This window comes from Caretta caretta, chromosome 11 (genome assembly GCF_965140235.1).
Source record: "Caretta caretta isolate rCarCar2 chromosome 11, rCarCar1.hap1, whole genome shotgun sequence".
Classification (NCBI taxonomy): Eukaryota; Metazoa; Chordata; order Testudines; family Cheloniidae; genus Caretta; species Caretta caretta.
The window spans coordinates 79189667-79204772 of record NC_134216.1 but is presented as its reverse complement, the minus strand read 5'-3'; the positions used below and the strand labels follow the sequence as shown (position 1 = coordinate 79204772).

At 45.4% G+C, this 15106-nt stretch overlaps 2 protein-coding genes across 2 annotated transcripts in view; one reads left to right on the top strand and one right to left on the bottom strand.

Annotated features, from left to right (window-relative positions):
• Window positions 1-330: 330 nt before the first annotated feature.
• The window catches only part of LOC125644696 (uncharacterized), a 36629-nt gene continuing 21853 nt past the window's right edge, over window positions 331-15106 (top strand). Inside the window, exons 1-2 of the mRNA XM_075117608.1 lie at window positions 331-411; window positions 1314-2661. Of these exons, the coding sequence (XP_074973709.1) occupies window positions 1463-2661 (1199 nt within the window). The 5' untranslated portion in view covers window positions 331-411; window positions 1314-1462. The remainder of the gene's footprint in view (window positions 412-1313; window positions 2662-15106) is intronic.
• LOC125644694 (uncharacterized) lies at window positions 6388-9176 on the bottom strand. The gene has a single exon (XM_075118195.1). It carries the CDS (start codon window positions 9112-9114, stop codon window positions 8023-8025), a length of 1092 nt encoding a protein of 363 aa, XP_074974296.1. The 5' UTR covers window positions 9115-9176; the 3' UTR covers window positions 6388-8022.

Here is a 15106-nt window from a genome sequence, read left to right as displayed (position 1 = left end):
CGAATTGAGGGGCCGGAACAAGTCGAGGGCCGCGGCTGGGCCGGCGCGTGCTGCAGCGAGGGGTTTCCTAGGTGATGGCGGCAGCGTTGCGCGCAGGCTCAGAGCTTCTGGTCTCCCGTGCGCCGGGCCGTGCCCACAGGTGGACGTGCCCAGCCGGGTTCGGAGGGGGCGGGGCACAGCCTGAAGCTTCGCCCCCTCCCCCCCGGTGTGTCGCAAATTCCAGTCCGGGCAGGCAACGGTGGGCACGGGACTTCCGGGGCGGGGGGGGGGGGTGGTTGGAGCCTCCCACCTCCCACCCCTGCCGCGCGCGTCCGGAGCGCATGCGCAGTGTGGGGCGCCGGCGCTGTGTTTCCGGGTCGCAGGGATCGTTTCCGGGGCGTGGAAGCCAGTCTGGGAAGCTGCCGCTGCCGGGTAATAGCGGTTCTGGGGCGCGGGGTGGGGCGGCCCTTTCCTGCCGCCGGGCCGGGGCGGGGGGCGAGTGTCGCCCGGGCGCGGGGCGCGGACAGCCCCCGGGGCTCCTGCTCCGCCCTCAGGGCCCGTGTCCTGCGGTGGGTGGCGGCCCCGGCCCGGCCCGGCCCCGGCGTGTCACCAGTCAGGCTAAGAGTTTCTCGCGGTTGTTTTCAGTGAAAGGCAGGGACGGGTCAGGGCAATAAACACAAAGTCGGGGAAGCCCCTGACCCGTCCCTGCCTTTCACTGAAAACAGCCGCGACTCAAGGGGGCTGCGCCCGAGCCCTGGGGCGGGAGCGGGGGTCCGGCACCCACCGCCACTCCGGCTGGGAGCTCCAGGGTCCCGCTTTGGCGCCCGCGGCGGCGGGGGGCGGGAGGGGTCCGGCTGGCTGACAGCCCCAGCCCCGCTGCCCTGAGGCTGGAGCGGGAAGTGTCATCGATTCTGCGACCTGCTCTTAGTCTTAATCATCAACTCTGCGTGTCTGACCAGGCAGCCTCAGTTCCTGCCCGTGGTCACTGGGCAGCTCCTGAAACGTGTAACAACAAGGGGGTGAGGAAAGCCCCAAAGTGCCCGCGTCACTGTTCAGGATGAGGCTTAGGCTACTTGAATCGCGTAGGTATTTTTGAAAATTTTACACAGACCCATTCTGGATTTGGTAGCCGCAGAGACATCTTAATTTAAAACAAGGACCAAACCCAAACACACAAGACTGAGACACCATGGCGCAGTAGGTCACAAGCAGAAAGCAGAGAAACACCATGAGACAATGACAGCGCTTAGCATTGGCTCACTTTACATCAAATTGTTTTGTGGAATTGCATTGTGAGGGTGAATGTCATTCTGTCGTCTTTTTTCCCCTTTCAGGTATTAACTATTCATCTGTGTACCTGATGCTGAAATTTGTTCCTCTTTAAATTGAGGAGACCATTGTTATGATTCTCCGTGACTAAATACCATTCCCCCCATCGTTACGTTACATTACGTTACGTTACGTTATATGCCAAGCTGATACAATGATGAATTCTCAAAGTTTCTCGTTGCCAACAATGGTACCCAGTAGTTCTGTTATTAATAATTCCATGACTAGTAACTTATCAACAAACAATCCACCCAGCAAATCAGTTCTCATTAGCAAACCGTTTAAATGCTCTGAATGTGGCAGATCTTTTGCCCAGCTGACAGAGCTGGAGCTTCATGAGATGTCTCACGCTGCGGAGCGACCGTATCGCTGCGAGCTCTGTGGAAAGACCTTTGCGCAGACATCAGCTCTGGTGAAGCACCAGCGCGTTCACACAGGAGAGAAGCCTTACAAGTGTCCCATGTGTGGGAAGACCTTTGCTCTGTCCTCTGGCCTGGTACTGCACAAACGCATTCACACTGGCGAGCGACCCCACACCTGCCCGCTCTGTGGCAAGAAATTCATCTCCTCCTCCCACTTGGCCCTGCATCTGCGCTCGCACACGGGCGAGAGGAAGTACAAGTGCAATGTGTGTGGGAAGCTCTTCCTACAGTCCTCGCACCTTGTGAGGCACAAAGCAATCCACACGGGGGAAAAGCCCTTCAAATGTGAGGACTGTGGGAAGAACTTTGGGCGTGCCTCACACCTGAAGACTCACCGACGTGTCCACACAGGGGAGAGGCCTTTCAAATGCACCCAGTGCGAGAAGGCCTTCACACAGAAGGCAGGACTAATCCTGCACATCCGCCTTCACACTGGTGAGAGGCCCTACAAATGTGAGAAGTGTGGGAAAAACTTCCGTTCCTCTGCTCACCTCATGTCGCATCAGCTCCTTGAGTCTGGGGAGAGGAATTTCAAATGTACCACATGCAGTAAGGCCTTTAAGCAGGCCTCATCTCTCAAACAGCACCTAAAAACACATGAAGCCCGTGAGCCTCACCGCTGTTCTGTTTGTAGCCGAACTTTTTCTAGGTCTTCTTATCTCCAGCTTCATATGAGAACGCACAGTGGGGAGAGGCCCTATCATTGCATGGTTTGCAACCGGACTTATGCCAAAATGTCTACATTTGAGAAACATTGTAAAAAGCATCAGCAGGATGAAGAGGGGTGCGACATCAGGCCCAGAGCAATGACTACAAGGGCAAAAGCACTAGCTGAAAAGAAAAGGCAGGAACAGAAACAGCTGCACCAAGATGACCACCCAGAACAACATCATCAACATGACAGAGAGCAGCAACAAGATGGAGAGCAGTAAATAATCACTAAAACCAAAATTGGGTGTGATTCCCTGCGTCCCCACCCCAAATGGGGGAGGGAGTGGCTGAGTTAATTTCTATCAAATAAAAACCCCGAGTCACACCAGTGTTGTTCAAGAAAACATTCTGACGTGGAATTCTGCATTCTAAAGGTGCAAGGCAAACACTTTTCTTTGTCACACCAGACATCTCTCCAAGAAGTCTCCCAGTGCTCCATACAATCAGTGTTGTGTTCAAAATGTTACACGGTTACAATAGAGTTTCACAGAGTTCATCCTTCGCTATTTTGTTTTAAATAGGTAGGATGCCTCTTCTAAGCTAGAGTCGTAAGGATTACCATTCAGCCAAAATGTTCAATTTTATAGGGATTGTTTAAAAAAAAAAGGAGAGGGGTGAGTCTTTGGCTGCAAGATGTAAATTGAGATCCCTTGGGTGAAGATTAAAGAAAGTGACATTCCTGCCCAAATTGGAGTCCAGCTTTTTGCTTACGCTGGTACCAGAAATTGGGTAGGGAAAGATGAATGGAATTTTAACCTGTGAAGTGCAATTTGTTTCTAAAGCACTGTAAATATCTAGAAAATAGTGTCTGAGCCTTTTTTTCTTACTTTCCCAAGGGAAAGGAAAGTTCTGCTCAGCATCCGAGCACGGCTTGGTGCCCTGAGTGAGATAGGTTTGAAGAGTGGCAGGTCTTACTGTGTGATGTTGGAGATCAGCCTTTTTTCATTTCAGAAAATAAATAAGGCAAGTGGGGCGAATCTGTAATTCAGGTTACTTTGAACAATTTTGAACTTCCAGAACATCATTTTGTATCAAAGCTGAAAGAATAAATTTTTTTTTTTTTTTTAATTTTAAGCTTTTCAGAACAGAAAATTTGTTGGTAGAGAGAGATTCTAATCTCTGACGTTGTTTGGCCAAATCAAGTATACTGTTAACGTATTGCTGTCTTTGGTTACTGAACCTATTACATTGGGAAAACTTGGAAATAACTTGATTTGACTGCGGTCGTTATGGGATTTCATGTTAAATATGGCTGAGAGATCATCTTTAACAGAACTGAGATGACACTCTACAGATTCTGAGGAGCGCTAAACATATTTTTAAAGTAAACAAAAACAGCAGGGGAAAATGTGGTGCCTTTATGACAGCATAGCTCTTCTTAAACCAGGGCTTCATCCTAAGTTCCTATAAGCTTTAAATCATTTTAGCAACACTCTTATAGAACCTACTTTAAATGTTTGCTTATCACTTATTATTACACAAAAAGTCACTTATGCCAGGAAAAAAAGGAAGAAATCGTTTCCATAATTTGAGCATGTTTAAATGCATGTTCCTATTTTCTATATTGAGTGCATTGACTTTCTCAGACTAACTATATTTTCATGCCGTTGTGTGAAAACACACATTTTGCACTTTAAGGATATATTTAGAAAGGCATGTGTCTTTGGTTCTCTGTTGCATACTCACAGCTCCATGTTTTTAGGCCAAAAATGTACTGTTGCAGTTGGAATGAAAACTTATGCATTGTAAATATATCAAAGAATTGAGTCAGATGAATTACACTGTGGGGGAATTGAATTCAATTTAACAGCACGTTCACAGATAACAAAACTGATGAAAGAATCCTTTGACTTGTCTTCAGAATTTACTGTACAGTGGATGACCTGAGGTACAAAAAGTCTTTCGCAGACCTGATATTTTTATATAGCTGAATTGTACACTTGCAGTATTCAAACAGACAAATAGAACTTCTGATATAAGTCAGAGTTTATTGTCATCGTAACTTATAATGCAAACTTTTGCTACAGACTTTAGATTCATTCTGTTGTGAACTGTAATATTCTTTGAGAGGGACCAGACTCACTGGGATATATCTGCAGTCGTCTGATGGAGCAGTGCCATACAAGTAGAGTTTATCTTTTTGTACTTCAATATGCCTATTAAAATAACCACTATAACTGGCTGTCTATTTTTCCATCCTGACATTTCTGATTTTACCCTAAACTATTTGCTGCCCAAAGTAAAATGGAAATCACTAGTAGTTTAGCTTCCTTTAAAACTTTTAAATTGTTTTAGCTAGCTATATAATGTTTCTCTGCTAGTTGTGGTATTCCCCTTACAAAATGTAGAAGTCATTGGCACGCAGTGTTCTTTCTTGCAACGTAGTGTACTTCCATTCAGAATTCAAAGATGATGACAAAAGAAACTTTTTAAGGGCTATCTTATTCCCGCCATGTTGCTCCTTTGTGCTTATTTATTTCCATTTTACATCTCCACCCCCCCCCCTTTTCTTTTTTAATCTTCCCCTTTTGCTTTTTCAGTTTCCTGCTCTGTCAGCTGTCTTCTCCCAGTGACCGGAAGCCCAGGAAGCAGGATCGACCCAGAAATTGTAAATTAAAAAAACAAGTTCCAGGAGTATTTCAGAGTGGAAAAATGAAAGTATGCTCTATTATGCCCTGAATGTTACACTAATGTAAGTAAGGCTGGGCAAATCATGTAGATTGAAATATAACTCTTAGGAGAGAACAAGTTCAAAAGTGTGATTAATGGAAATAATGCCAATCCCTGTATTTTTCAGCCTAATGCACAGAGAGGAAGCAGAAAAAATTGTTTTTGTGTCACCTCCCTCCCAAAAATGAAAGTAACTTTCCATACTGAAGTAACTTGTAGTACCTGATTCTAATTACTCATGAATTTCAAGATCCATCCAATGGTGCAATGATTTGGTGGTTTTTTTAGGAGGGTAATGCTTCCCTGTTGGAGCTGGGAAAGCTTTTTTGATGAAGTGCCACCTTCCCCATGGAACAGATTCACTTGCTTTCTGTAATCATTTGTGTGTTTAGAAGAGATTGGGTCAGCCCTGACACATGGCCCTTATCCTAGCCCCTTATCTTAGCTGTTTGCTGAGAAAATAGTAATGGGGTTATTTACAGTAGAGTAGTTTCCCACCAAAGTAGGATTCAGATGTTCAAAGTGTCACATGCTTGGTCAGTCTCATTCATCACAATGCTCCTCTAATTCACTCATCAGGCCCTAAAAAAATTGTGGTTTGTGTTTCATTGTAAAGGAACTTGGCTAAATAATATTAATAAAAGACCTTGTTTCCCTTAAAACAGTGGTTCGCAGAACGTTACAGGGGGTTCACCAGAAAAATTTCACTAATGGCGGCCAGAGGACCTTGGGCATTAGAGGCAGAAGGTGGGACCCAGTTGCAGGGCTGGCAGCCCGAGCCCCAGGGAGAGCGGGCCAGGCAGTTGGGGCTGGCAGCCCGAGCCCTGACCCCATCAGCAGGGGAGCCGGCCACCCGAACCCCAGTGGTCCACGCAGGGCTGGCAGCCCAAGCCCCAGGGAGAGCGGGACCGAGCAGTTGGGGCTGGCACCCCGAGCCCCTGCGGTCAGCGGGACCTGCAGCCCGAGCTCAGTGGAGCTCAGTTGACCGGGGCGGTAAACGGGGTTCAGCAGCAAAAGCCCCATGGAGTGCAGAGGAAATTTTAACTTAAATCCCTGGAAATATTCATTTTTAGGAGGGGGTTCGCAGGCTGTTAAAGTTTGGGAACCACTGCCTTAAAACATTCTAGTAACATGCCTGAGATTGGAATGGTTTGCAAACTGAAAGCCCAGTGACATACATCTCTAGCAGTCTCAGTGGCTCTTTACAGTGGGGGACACTGTGCTGCTGGAATGAACACTTAAATTGGGGCAAACAGCAAATACCAGCCTAGAAGAATGAAGGACCAACAGATGTATGGATTTAATCCTTTCCAGATTCATTTTGTTGCTGTCAACATACAAATTCATAGCTTTCCTTAGGCTCTCTCCTGAGTGCACATACCATTAACGGTGAACAAAACAATGCATTTTTGTAAGTATGCTATCAGGATACCAATACAAGACAAAAAGAAAAGGAGGACTTGTGGCCCCTTAGAGACTAACAAATTTATTTGAGCATAAGCTTTCGTGAGCTACAGCTCACTTCATCGGATATTAATGTGCATAAATAAGAAACCATCTACGGGTGCTGATAATTTCATGTCTAGGCTGCTTTAGTAAAAGGGGAGGGTTCTTAGTCCTAAAAATACTTGGTCTGTCTTTGAGGAGTCGGGGGAAGAGCTAAGATGTACAGCGACAATTCAGATAGTAAAATCACAGTGCAGAAAGTAGTGGAAACGTTTGAAAAGACAGAACTAACTGAAGAGAATTACAAAATAGTATCAGTGAACCAAACTGCTCCTATGTGAATGTTTCTTTTTCAATCTCTGCAATTTGTATGGAAAGTCCTTTTTATACCACTCACAATCCACATATCCTTGCTGTAATTTTGTCCAATTATTTCTCCTTTCCAGTTAACATATGATTTTGTTGATAGATAATGCTCCTCTCGGCAAGGTAAGGACTGTAATGTCTGTGGCTTTAGTCCTCAGATACCTTCCTTTCTGGAACAAGTTCTGTCTAATTTGCATATCTGGGCTTAAAATTGGGAAGCCTTAAATTCTTACTCCTCTTAGAGAGGTAGAGAAACTTATTTGCATTCTGTTCTGGTCTCTGATATCACTTAGCTTTACAATAAAAATACCAGCATTAAATAGGTTAGTAAAACTGTCTAAACAAGATGGCTTACCCTATTGTTCTGGAGAGAAGGATGGCAGGAATCATGTATCCAGTATCAGTAAATAACATATTTTAAGGATAGGTTGGGTCATTCAATAGACTTGAGATTAAAACAAATTCACCTTCCTTTACCACCATAGTTTTTAGCAACTTTGCCTTTGTTCCCTCCTTTGAGAGAATCAGAGACATGAGAGGTAGAAAGGACTCATTAATTCATCTGATCCATCTCCCTGTCTCCCTATAGTATATTAACCTGAAAAACACATTTCAAAAAGTCCCAAATGAGGAAGCTACCATTGCTTTCTGGGGATAATATCCAACTGCTCAATAATACATAGTCCTGTCAAGAACTTTTTTAAAAAATGCTTCCCCTTTTAATTTCATCCTGCTGCTGTTAGCTGCATCTGTTGTGCAACCCTAAATAAGTTCTCTTTGCCCTTGGTATGTATCCCTTTCAAATGCCTGTAGATTATCAGATATATCCCCCTCTTTTTGTCACCTTGTTTCTCCTTCTACTCCATCCAAAAACATCACCAAGCAATCACTTCCCTACAGTGCTGCTTTCAGCACTTCCTGCTTTCAGCACTTCCTCGGCACTATTCAAACGGTAGGACTTGATTTGTTTGACAGCCGTCGCTTCCTTCCCCATGTGGCTTCCCTGTTTCCTTGTAAGGTCTGAGCTCTGTTTGAAGCTTTTGCCACAAAGTGTGCCTGTGCAGATTTCGCTTGTGTGAGGCAAGTGCTGATGAGCTGGTTACAGTGTGCCCTGGTGCTTGTGGTTCCTCTGGTGCCGGATCAGGTTGGAGTTCTGGCTGAAGGCCTTCCCGCAGGTGGGGCATTTGTAGGGCCGCTCCCCTGTGTGCACTCTCTGGTGAGTGATGAGGTGGGAGCTCTGGCTGAAGCCCTTCCCGCAGGCAGGGCAGATATAGGGCCTCTCCCCGGTGTGCACTCTCCGGTGTCTGAGTAGGGTCAGGTTCCGGTTGAAGCTCTTCCCGCACTCGGGGCACTGGAAGGGCCGCTCCCCAGTGTGGATACGCTGGTGTTTCACCAGGAGGGAGCTGTCACTGAAGCACTTTCTGCACTCGGGGCACTGGAAGGGCCGCTCCCCCGTGTGGCGTCTCTGGTGGGCGAGTAGCTTGGCAGGGTTGGCGAAGCCTTTTCCGCAGGCAGTGCACTGGCAGGGCCGCTCCGCGCGATGGTTCCTCTGGTGAGTGCTGAGGTGGGAGCTGACAGCAAAGCGTTTCCCACACTCAGTGCAGTGGAAGGGCCGCTCCCCAGTGTGGACGCGTTGATGCGTGAGCAGGTTGGAGCTCTGGCTGAAGCCCTTCCCACAGTTGGAGCACTGGAAGGGCCTCTCACCTGTGTGCGTCCTGCGGTGCTGGGCTAGTGCCGAGCGCACCCGAAATCTCTTCCCACAGTCTGTACAGGTGTAGCACTGCTCCTGTGCGTGGGCTCTCTGGTGCCTGCTCAAGGCCAAGGAGCTGTAGAAGCCTCTCTGGCAGACCCCACAAGGGTAGGGCTTGGCGTGGGTGCGCTGATGCTTGAGGAAGTGGGAGTTGAGGCCAAAGCTCTTCCCGCACTCACCGCACTCGTAGGGCCGCTCCCCGGTGTGGGTGCGGTGGTGTCTGACAAGGTTGGAGCTCTGGCTGAAGCCTCTCCCACAGGCAGGGCACTTGTAGGGCCTCTCACCCGTGTGGGTTCTCTGGTGGGTGATCAGGGCTGAGCTCCAGCTGAAGACCTTCTCACAGTCTGCACATGGATAGGATTTCTTTCCCATTGGGGCTCTTCGGCAGCCATTGAGGCCTGAGCCCCTGCTGTACCTTTTCTCACAACACTTAGTGTTCATTGACTGCCTGTGGCGACAGCTCTCTGATGGACAGTGGTGCCTTTGATGTTTGTGAGGTCTCATCCACGGTGAGTGGATTTTCTCTGTCTTTCTGGGCAGTTACAACTCTCATGGGCTCTTTCTTGATCAGGATTCTGGAAAAATCGGGAAAGTGGTCAGTGGAAGCATGTGACTAAAAGAACTAGGCAGAGGAAAAGACGGGCTAGTGAAGGAGAAATAGAGCTTCAGAATAGGTTTGCAGAGTTGGAAAATGACGAAGGGGCTCAGCAGGTAGTCACTGAAGGTGACAGGGCAAGGAAGAAGAGAAGAGCGGTTAGTCCTATAGGAAAAGGGGAAGAGTTAATGGAGATTACACCAAATATGAGCCCTAGGAGGATACAGGATGGGTTAAAAAGGATTACAAGGGAGAATGGGAATGGAAAGAACTTGCAGCCAGAGGGAACAGGGGATAGACTTGAGAATAGCACCGTCACTAGGAAAAGGCAGGTCTATGTGATTGGGGACTCTTTACTGAGAAGAATAGATAGGCCTGTAACCAGAGCTGATCCAGAAAATAGGAGGGTGTGCTGTCTTCCAGGTGCTAAGATACGGGATGTAGACCTGAGGTTGAAAAGGATTCTAAAGGGAGCGGGAAAGAATCCCCTAATTATCCTTCATGTGGGAACAAATGATACGGCTAGATTCTCGCTGGAAAGTATTAAGGGAGACTATGCTAGGTTGGGGAGGACGCTTAAGGAAATTGAGGCTCAGGTGATCTTTAGTGGGATTCTGCCTGTTCCTAGAGAAGGGCAACAAAGGTGTGACAAGATTATGACTATCAATAGATGGCTTAGGCAGTGGTGCTATAAGGAGGGCTTTGGGATGTATGGTCATTGGGAGGCATTCATGGATAGAGGACAGTTCTCTCGGGATGGACTTCATCTGAGTAGGGAAGGAAATAGACTTCTAGGATGGAGGTTGGCACAACTGATTAAGAGAGCTTTAAACTAGGAATTTGGGGGAGATGGTTGGGAGATGTCCAGGTAATCTCCACGCCAGAATTTAGCATAGAGTGGAAAGAAAATGAAGTAAGAGTGGATACAGCTGTAGGTAGGAGGAAGGGCAGTGTAGATACAAGTCTAATAGGTTATACTGGTAGTAAAATAACCGTGCCTAATAGGGTACAGAATGTGAGTGAGGCCAAACAGCAAAAATTAAGATGTTTGTACACCAATGCAAGGAGCCTAGGTAATAAAATGGAGGAACTAGAGTTACTGGTGCAGGAAGTGAAACCAGATATTATAGGTATAACAGAGACCTGGTGGAATAGTAGTCATGACTGGGCTACAGGTATTGAAGGGTATGTGCTGTTTAGGAAAGACCGAAATAAAGGTAAAGGTGGTGGAGTAGCACTGTATATCAATGATGAGATAGAATGTAAAGAAATAAGAAGCAATGAAATGGATATGACCGAGTCTGTCTGGGCAACAATTAAATTGGGGAAGAAAACTATTAGAGCCTCCCCTGGGATAGTGCTTGGGGTGTGCTATAGACCGCCGGGATCTAATTTGGATATGGATAGAGCCCTTTTTAATGTTTTTAATAAAGTAAATACTAATGGAAACTGTGTGATCATGGGAGACTTTAACTTCCCAGATATAGACTGGAGGACGAGTGCTAGTAATAATAATAGGGCTCAGATTTTCCTAGATGCGATAGCTGATGGATTCCTTCAGCAAGTAGTTGCTGAACCGACTAGAGGGGATGCCATTTTAGATTTGGTCTTGGTGAGTAATGAGGATCTCATAGAGGAAATGGTTGTAGGGGATAATCTTGGCTCAAGTGATCATGAGCTAATTCAGTTCAAACTGAATGGAAGGATTAACAAAAATAAATCTGCAACTAGGGTTTTTGATTTCAAAAGGGCTGACTTTCAAAAATTAAGGAAATTAGTTAGGGAAGTGGATTGGACTGAAGAATTTATGGGTTTAAAGGTAGAGGAGGCCTGGGATTATTTTAAATTAAAGCTGCAGAAGCTATCGGAAGCCTGCATCCCAAGAAAGGGGAAAAAATTCATAGGCAGGAGTTGTAGACCAAGCTGGATGAGCAAGCATCTTAGAGAGGTAATTAAGAAAAAGCAGAAAGCATATAGGGAGTGGAAGAAGGGAGGGATCAGTAAGGAAAGCTACCTTATTGAGGTCAGAATATGTAGGGATAAAGTGAGACAGGCTAAAAGTCAAGTAGAGTTGGACCTTGCAAAGGGAATTAAAACTAATAGTAAAAGGTTCTATAGTCATATAAATAGGAAGAAAACAAAGAAAGAAGAAGTGGGACCGCTAAAAACTGAGGATGGAGTGGAGGTCAAGGATAATCTAGGCATGGCCCAATATCTAAACAAATACTTTGCCTCAGTCTTTAATAAGACTAAAGAGGATCTTAGGGATAATGGTAGCATGATAAATGGGAATGAGGATATGGAGGTAGACATCACCATATCTGAGGTAGAAGCGAAACTCAAACAGCTTAATGGGACTAAATCGGGGGGCCCAGATAATCTTCATCCAAGAATATTAAAAGAATTGGCACAAGAAATTGCAAGCCCATTAGCAAGAATTTTTAATGAATCTGTAAACTCAGGGGTTGTACCGTATGATTGGAGAATTGCTAACATAGTTCCTATTTTTAAGAAAGGGAAAAAAAGTGATCCAAGTAATTATAGGCCTGTTAGTTTGACATCTGTAGTATGCAAGGTCTTGGAAAAAATTTTGAAGGAGAAGGTAGTTAAGGACATTGAAGTCAATGGTAAATGGGACAAATTACAACATGGTTTTACAAAAGGTAGATCGTGCCAAACCAACCTGATCTCCTTCTTTGAGAGAGTAACAGATTTTTTAGATAAAGGAAACGCAGTGGATCTAATTTACTTAGATTTTAGTAAGGCGTTTGATACTGTGCCACATGGGGAATTATTAGTTAAATTGGATAAGATGGGCATCAATAGGAAAATTGAAAGGTGGATAGGGAATTGGTTAAAGGGGAGACTACAACGGGTCCTACTGAAAGGTGAACTGTCAAGTTGGAGGGAGGTTACCAGTGGAGTTCCTCAAGGATCGGTTTTGGGACCAATCTTATTTAATCTTTTTATTACTGACCTGGGCACAAAAAGTGGGAATGTGCTAATAAAGTTTGCAGATGATACAAAGCTGGGAGGTATTGCTAATTTAGAGAAGGACAGGGATACCCTACAGGAGGATCTGGATGACCTTGTAAACTGGAGTAATAGGAATAGGATGAAATTTAATAGTGAGAAGTGTAAGGTCATGCATTTAGGGATTAATAACAAGAATTTTAGTTATAAGCTAGGGACGCATCAACTAGAAGTAACGGAGGAGGAAAAGGACCTTGGAGTATTGGTTGATCATAGGATGACTATGAGCTGCCAATGTGATATGGCTGTGAAAAAAGCTAATGTCATCTTGGGATGCATCAGGAGAGGTATTTCCAGTAGGGATAAGGAGGTTTTAGTACCATTATATAAGGCACTGGTGAGACCTCACCTGGAATACTGTGTGCAGTTCTGGTCTCCCATGTTTAAGAAGGATGAATTCAAACTGGAACAGGTACAGAGAAGGGCTACTAGGATGATCCGAGGAATGGAAAACTTGTCTTATGAAAGGAGACTCAGGGAGCTTGGCTTGTTTAGCCTAACTAAAAGAAGGTTGAGGGGAGATATGATTGCTCTCTATAAATATATCAGAGGGATAAATACCAGAGAGGGAGAGGAATTATTTAAACTCAGTACCAATGTGGACACAAGAACAAATGGATATAAACTGGCCACTAGGAAATTTAGATTAGAAATTAGACGAAGGTTTCTAACCATCAGAGGAGTGAAGTTTTGGAATAGCCTTCCGAGGGAAGTAGTGGGGACAAAAGATCTATCTTGCTTTAAGATTAAACTCGATAAGTTTATGGAGGAGATGGTATGATGGGATAACATGGTTTTGGTAATTAAATATTCATGGTAAATAGGCCCAATGGCCTGTGATGGGTTTTTAGATGGGGTAAGATCCAAGTTACCCGGGAAGGAATTTTCTGTAGTATCTGGCTGATGAATCTTGCCCATATGCTCAGGGTTTAGCTGATCGCCATATTTGGGGTCGGGAAGGAATTTTCCTCCAGGGCAGATTGGAAGGCCCTGGAGGTTTTTCGCCTTCCTCTGTAGCATGGGGCACGGGTCACTTGCTGGAGGATTCTCTGCTCCTTGAGGTCTTCAAACTACAATTTGGGGACTTCAATAGCACAGATATAGATGTGAGGTCTTTTTTAGGAGTGGTGGGTGAAATTCTGTGGCCTGCATTGTGCAGGAGGTCAGACTAGATGATCATAATGGTCCCTTCTGGCCTAAATATCTATGAATCTATGAAAAAAAAAAAAAAAAAACATTCTCTTCGGATCTCCCTGAAATTGTTCCATCTGGTTCCCCTCGCTCAAGTCCTTTCTGCTGAAGGTTCTCTGCACTCTCATTCACGATCCAAAAATCTGCTGGAAAAAACAAAAACTCAGACACCGATCATTCTCTGTGTGAAGGAGAAAGGAAACTGCAGAGGGTTCATCATGATTTTTGTCTGTTTTAATTCAGATTGAAATTCAGGAACCAATTTCTTTTAAATCCCTTCTCCAGAGGAGAGAGCATTGCAGTGCCAACATCCCATATCCTCAGCTCTACAAAGGCCGAGTGAAGGGAGGGCTTACTGGCTTCTAGAAAGACCTCTGGGAGATCTATGAGGGATGTGAGAGAACAGCTGTTTATAATATTGAATTTGATGAAACACAAACGTGAGAGCTCACAATGGCTTGGTTGGGACTTCAGCTCTTTTTTTCACTTAGTAATGGTTTCTGACTTAATTTTCCTCCTCACCTGTACAGGTATCACTGGTATCTTACTTTCCCCTGATTCCAGGAACCCCCATGGCTATTCCCCTTGTTCTGTGCAGGAGATCCTGCCAGGTTTAGGTGTCAGAAATCCTGGTCACGGAAAGCAAAATGGGAGATCCAGGTTGGTTACAAAAACTGTTCTGTGATTTTAAACCCAGTGTCTTTCTTTACTGGTGCTTGTATTATCAAAATGGATGGGAAAGAGTTTGCTGAGTCTCTTTGGGAAAGGCAGTGTTCTGGTGTGAGATGTGACCGAGAGAGATTCAGACTGAGTGTCTACCCGTTGCAGGACTCAGTGATTCAGCTGAGCTGCAAACATTAAGCCACTTGTCCATTACTAAACCTTCAGAGTGTCCAGAACACACTCAGAGGATGAAGTGGAGAAATACAGTGATTACATGTACATAAATGACCCTGGACAAATAAATATAATATCTCCTCCCTCAGTGCAAGCTCTGGCTCTGGGGAATTTAGCACTGCCATTGTGTTTCTGCAACTTCTTTTCCCTAGGAAGAGATGGGACTGTGGCATTCTCTCTCTCGCACAGTTTTGTGCTGATTGCCCAGAATTCTAAGGGACTTGGGAAGATCCCTGTCCAGAAACTGACCTATGTCCTTCATAGAGAGTGCAGCCTTCTCATAAGTGAAGGAGAACAAGCCCTTACCCAGGGAGATCAGAGTCTTGTAATTCTCCTGCATGACATCCCTGTAGAAGACCCTCTGATGAGGGTCCAAAAGCACCTACTGCCCTTTGGTGCAATAGACTGTCACATCCAATGAAGTGAGCTGTAGACCACGAAAGCTTATGCTCAAATAAATTGGTTAGTCTCTAAGGTGCCACAAGTCCTCCACTTCCTTTATGGTCACTGGTACCTGAAAAAAGAAGCATCTCCCGCTCAGTACTCTTTGCCCTTGAAACAATCCCACTATTGATCCTGAGAAGCCCCAGGCCAGCACTTCCTCTCCATTCTCCCATATTTCACAGGCTTCAGAGATCTGCTGCCCTCTCCCTGTTATAGCTGTAAATGCTGCCAGTACTGGGAAGCTGCAGCTGCAGCTAACCACTAGAGGAAGAG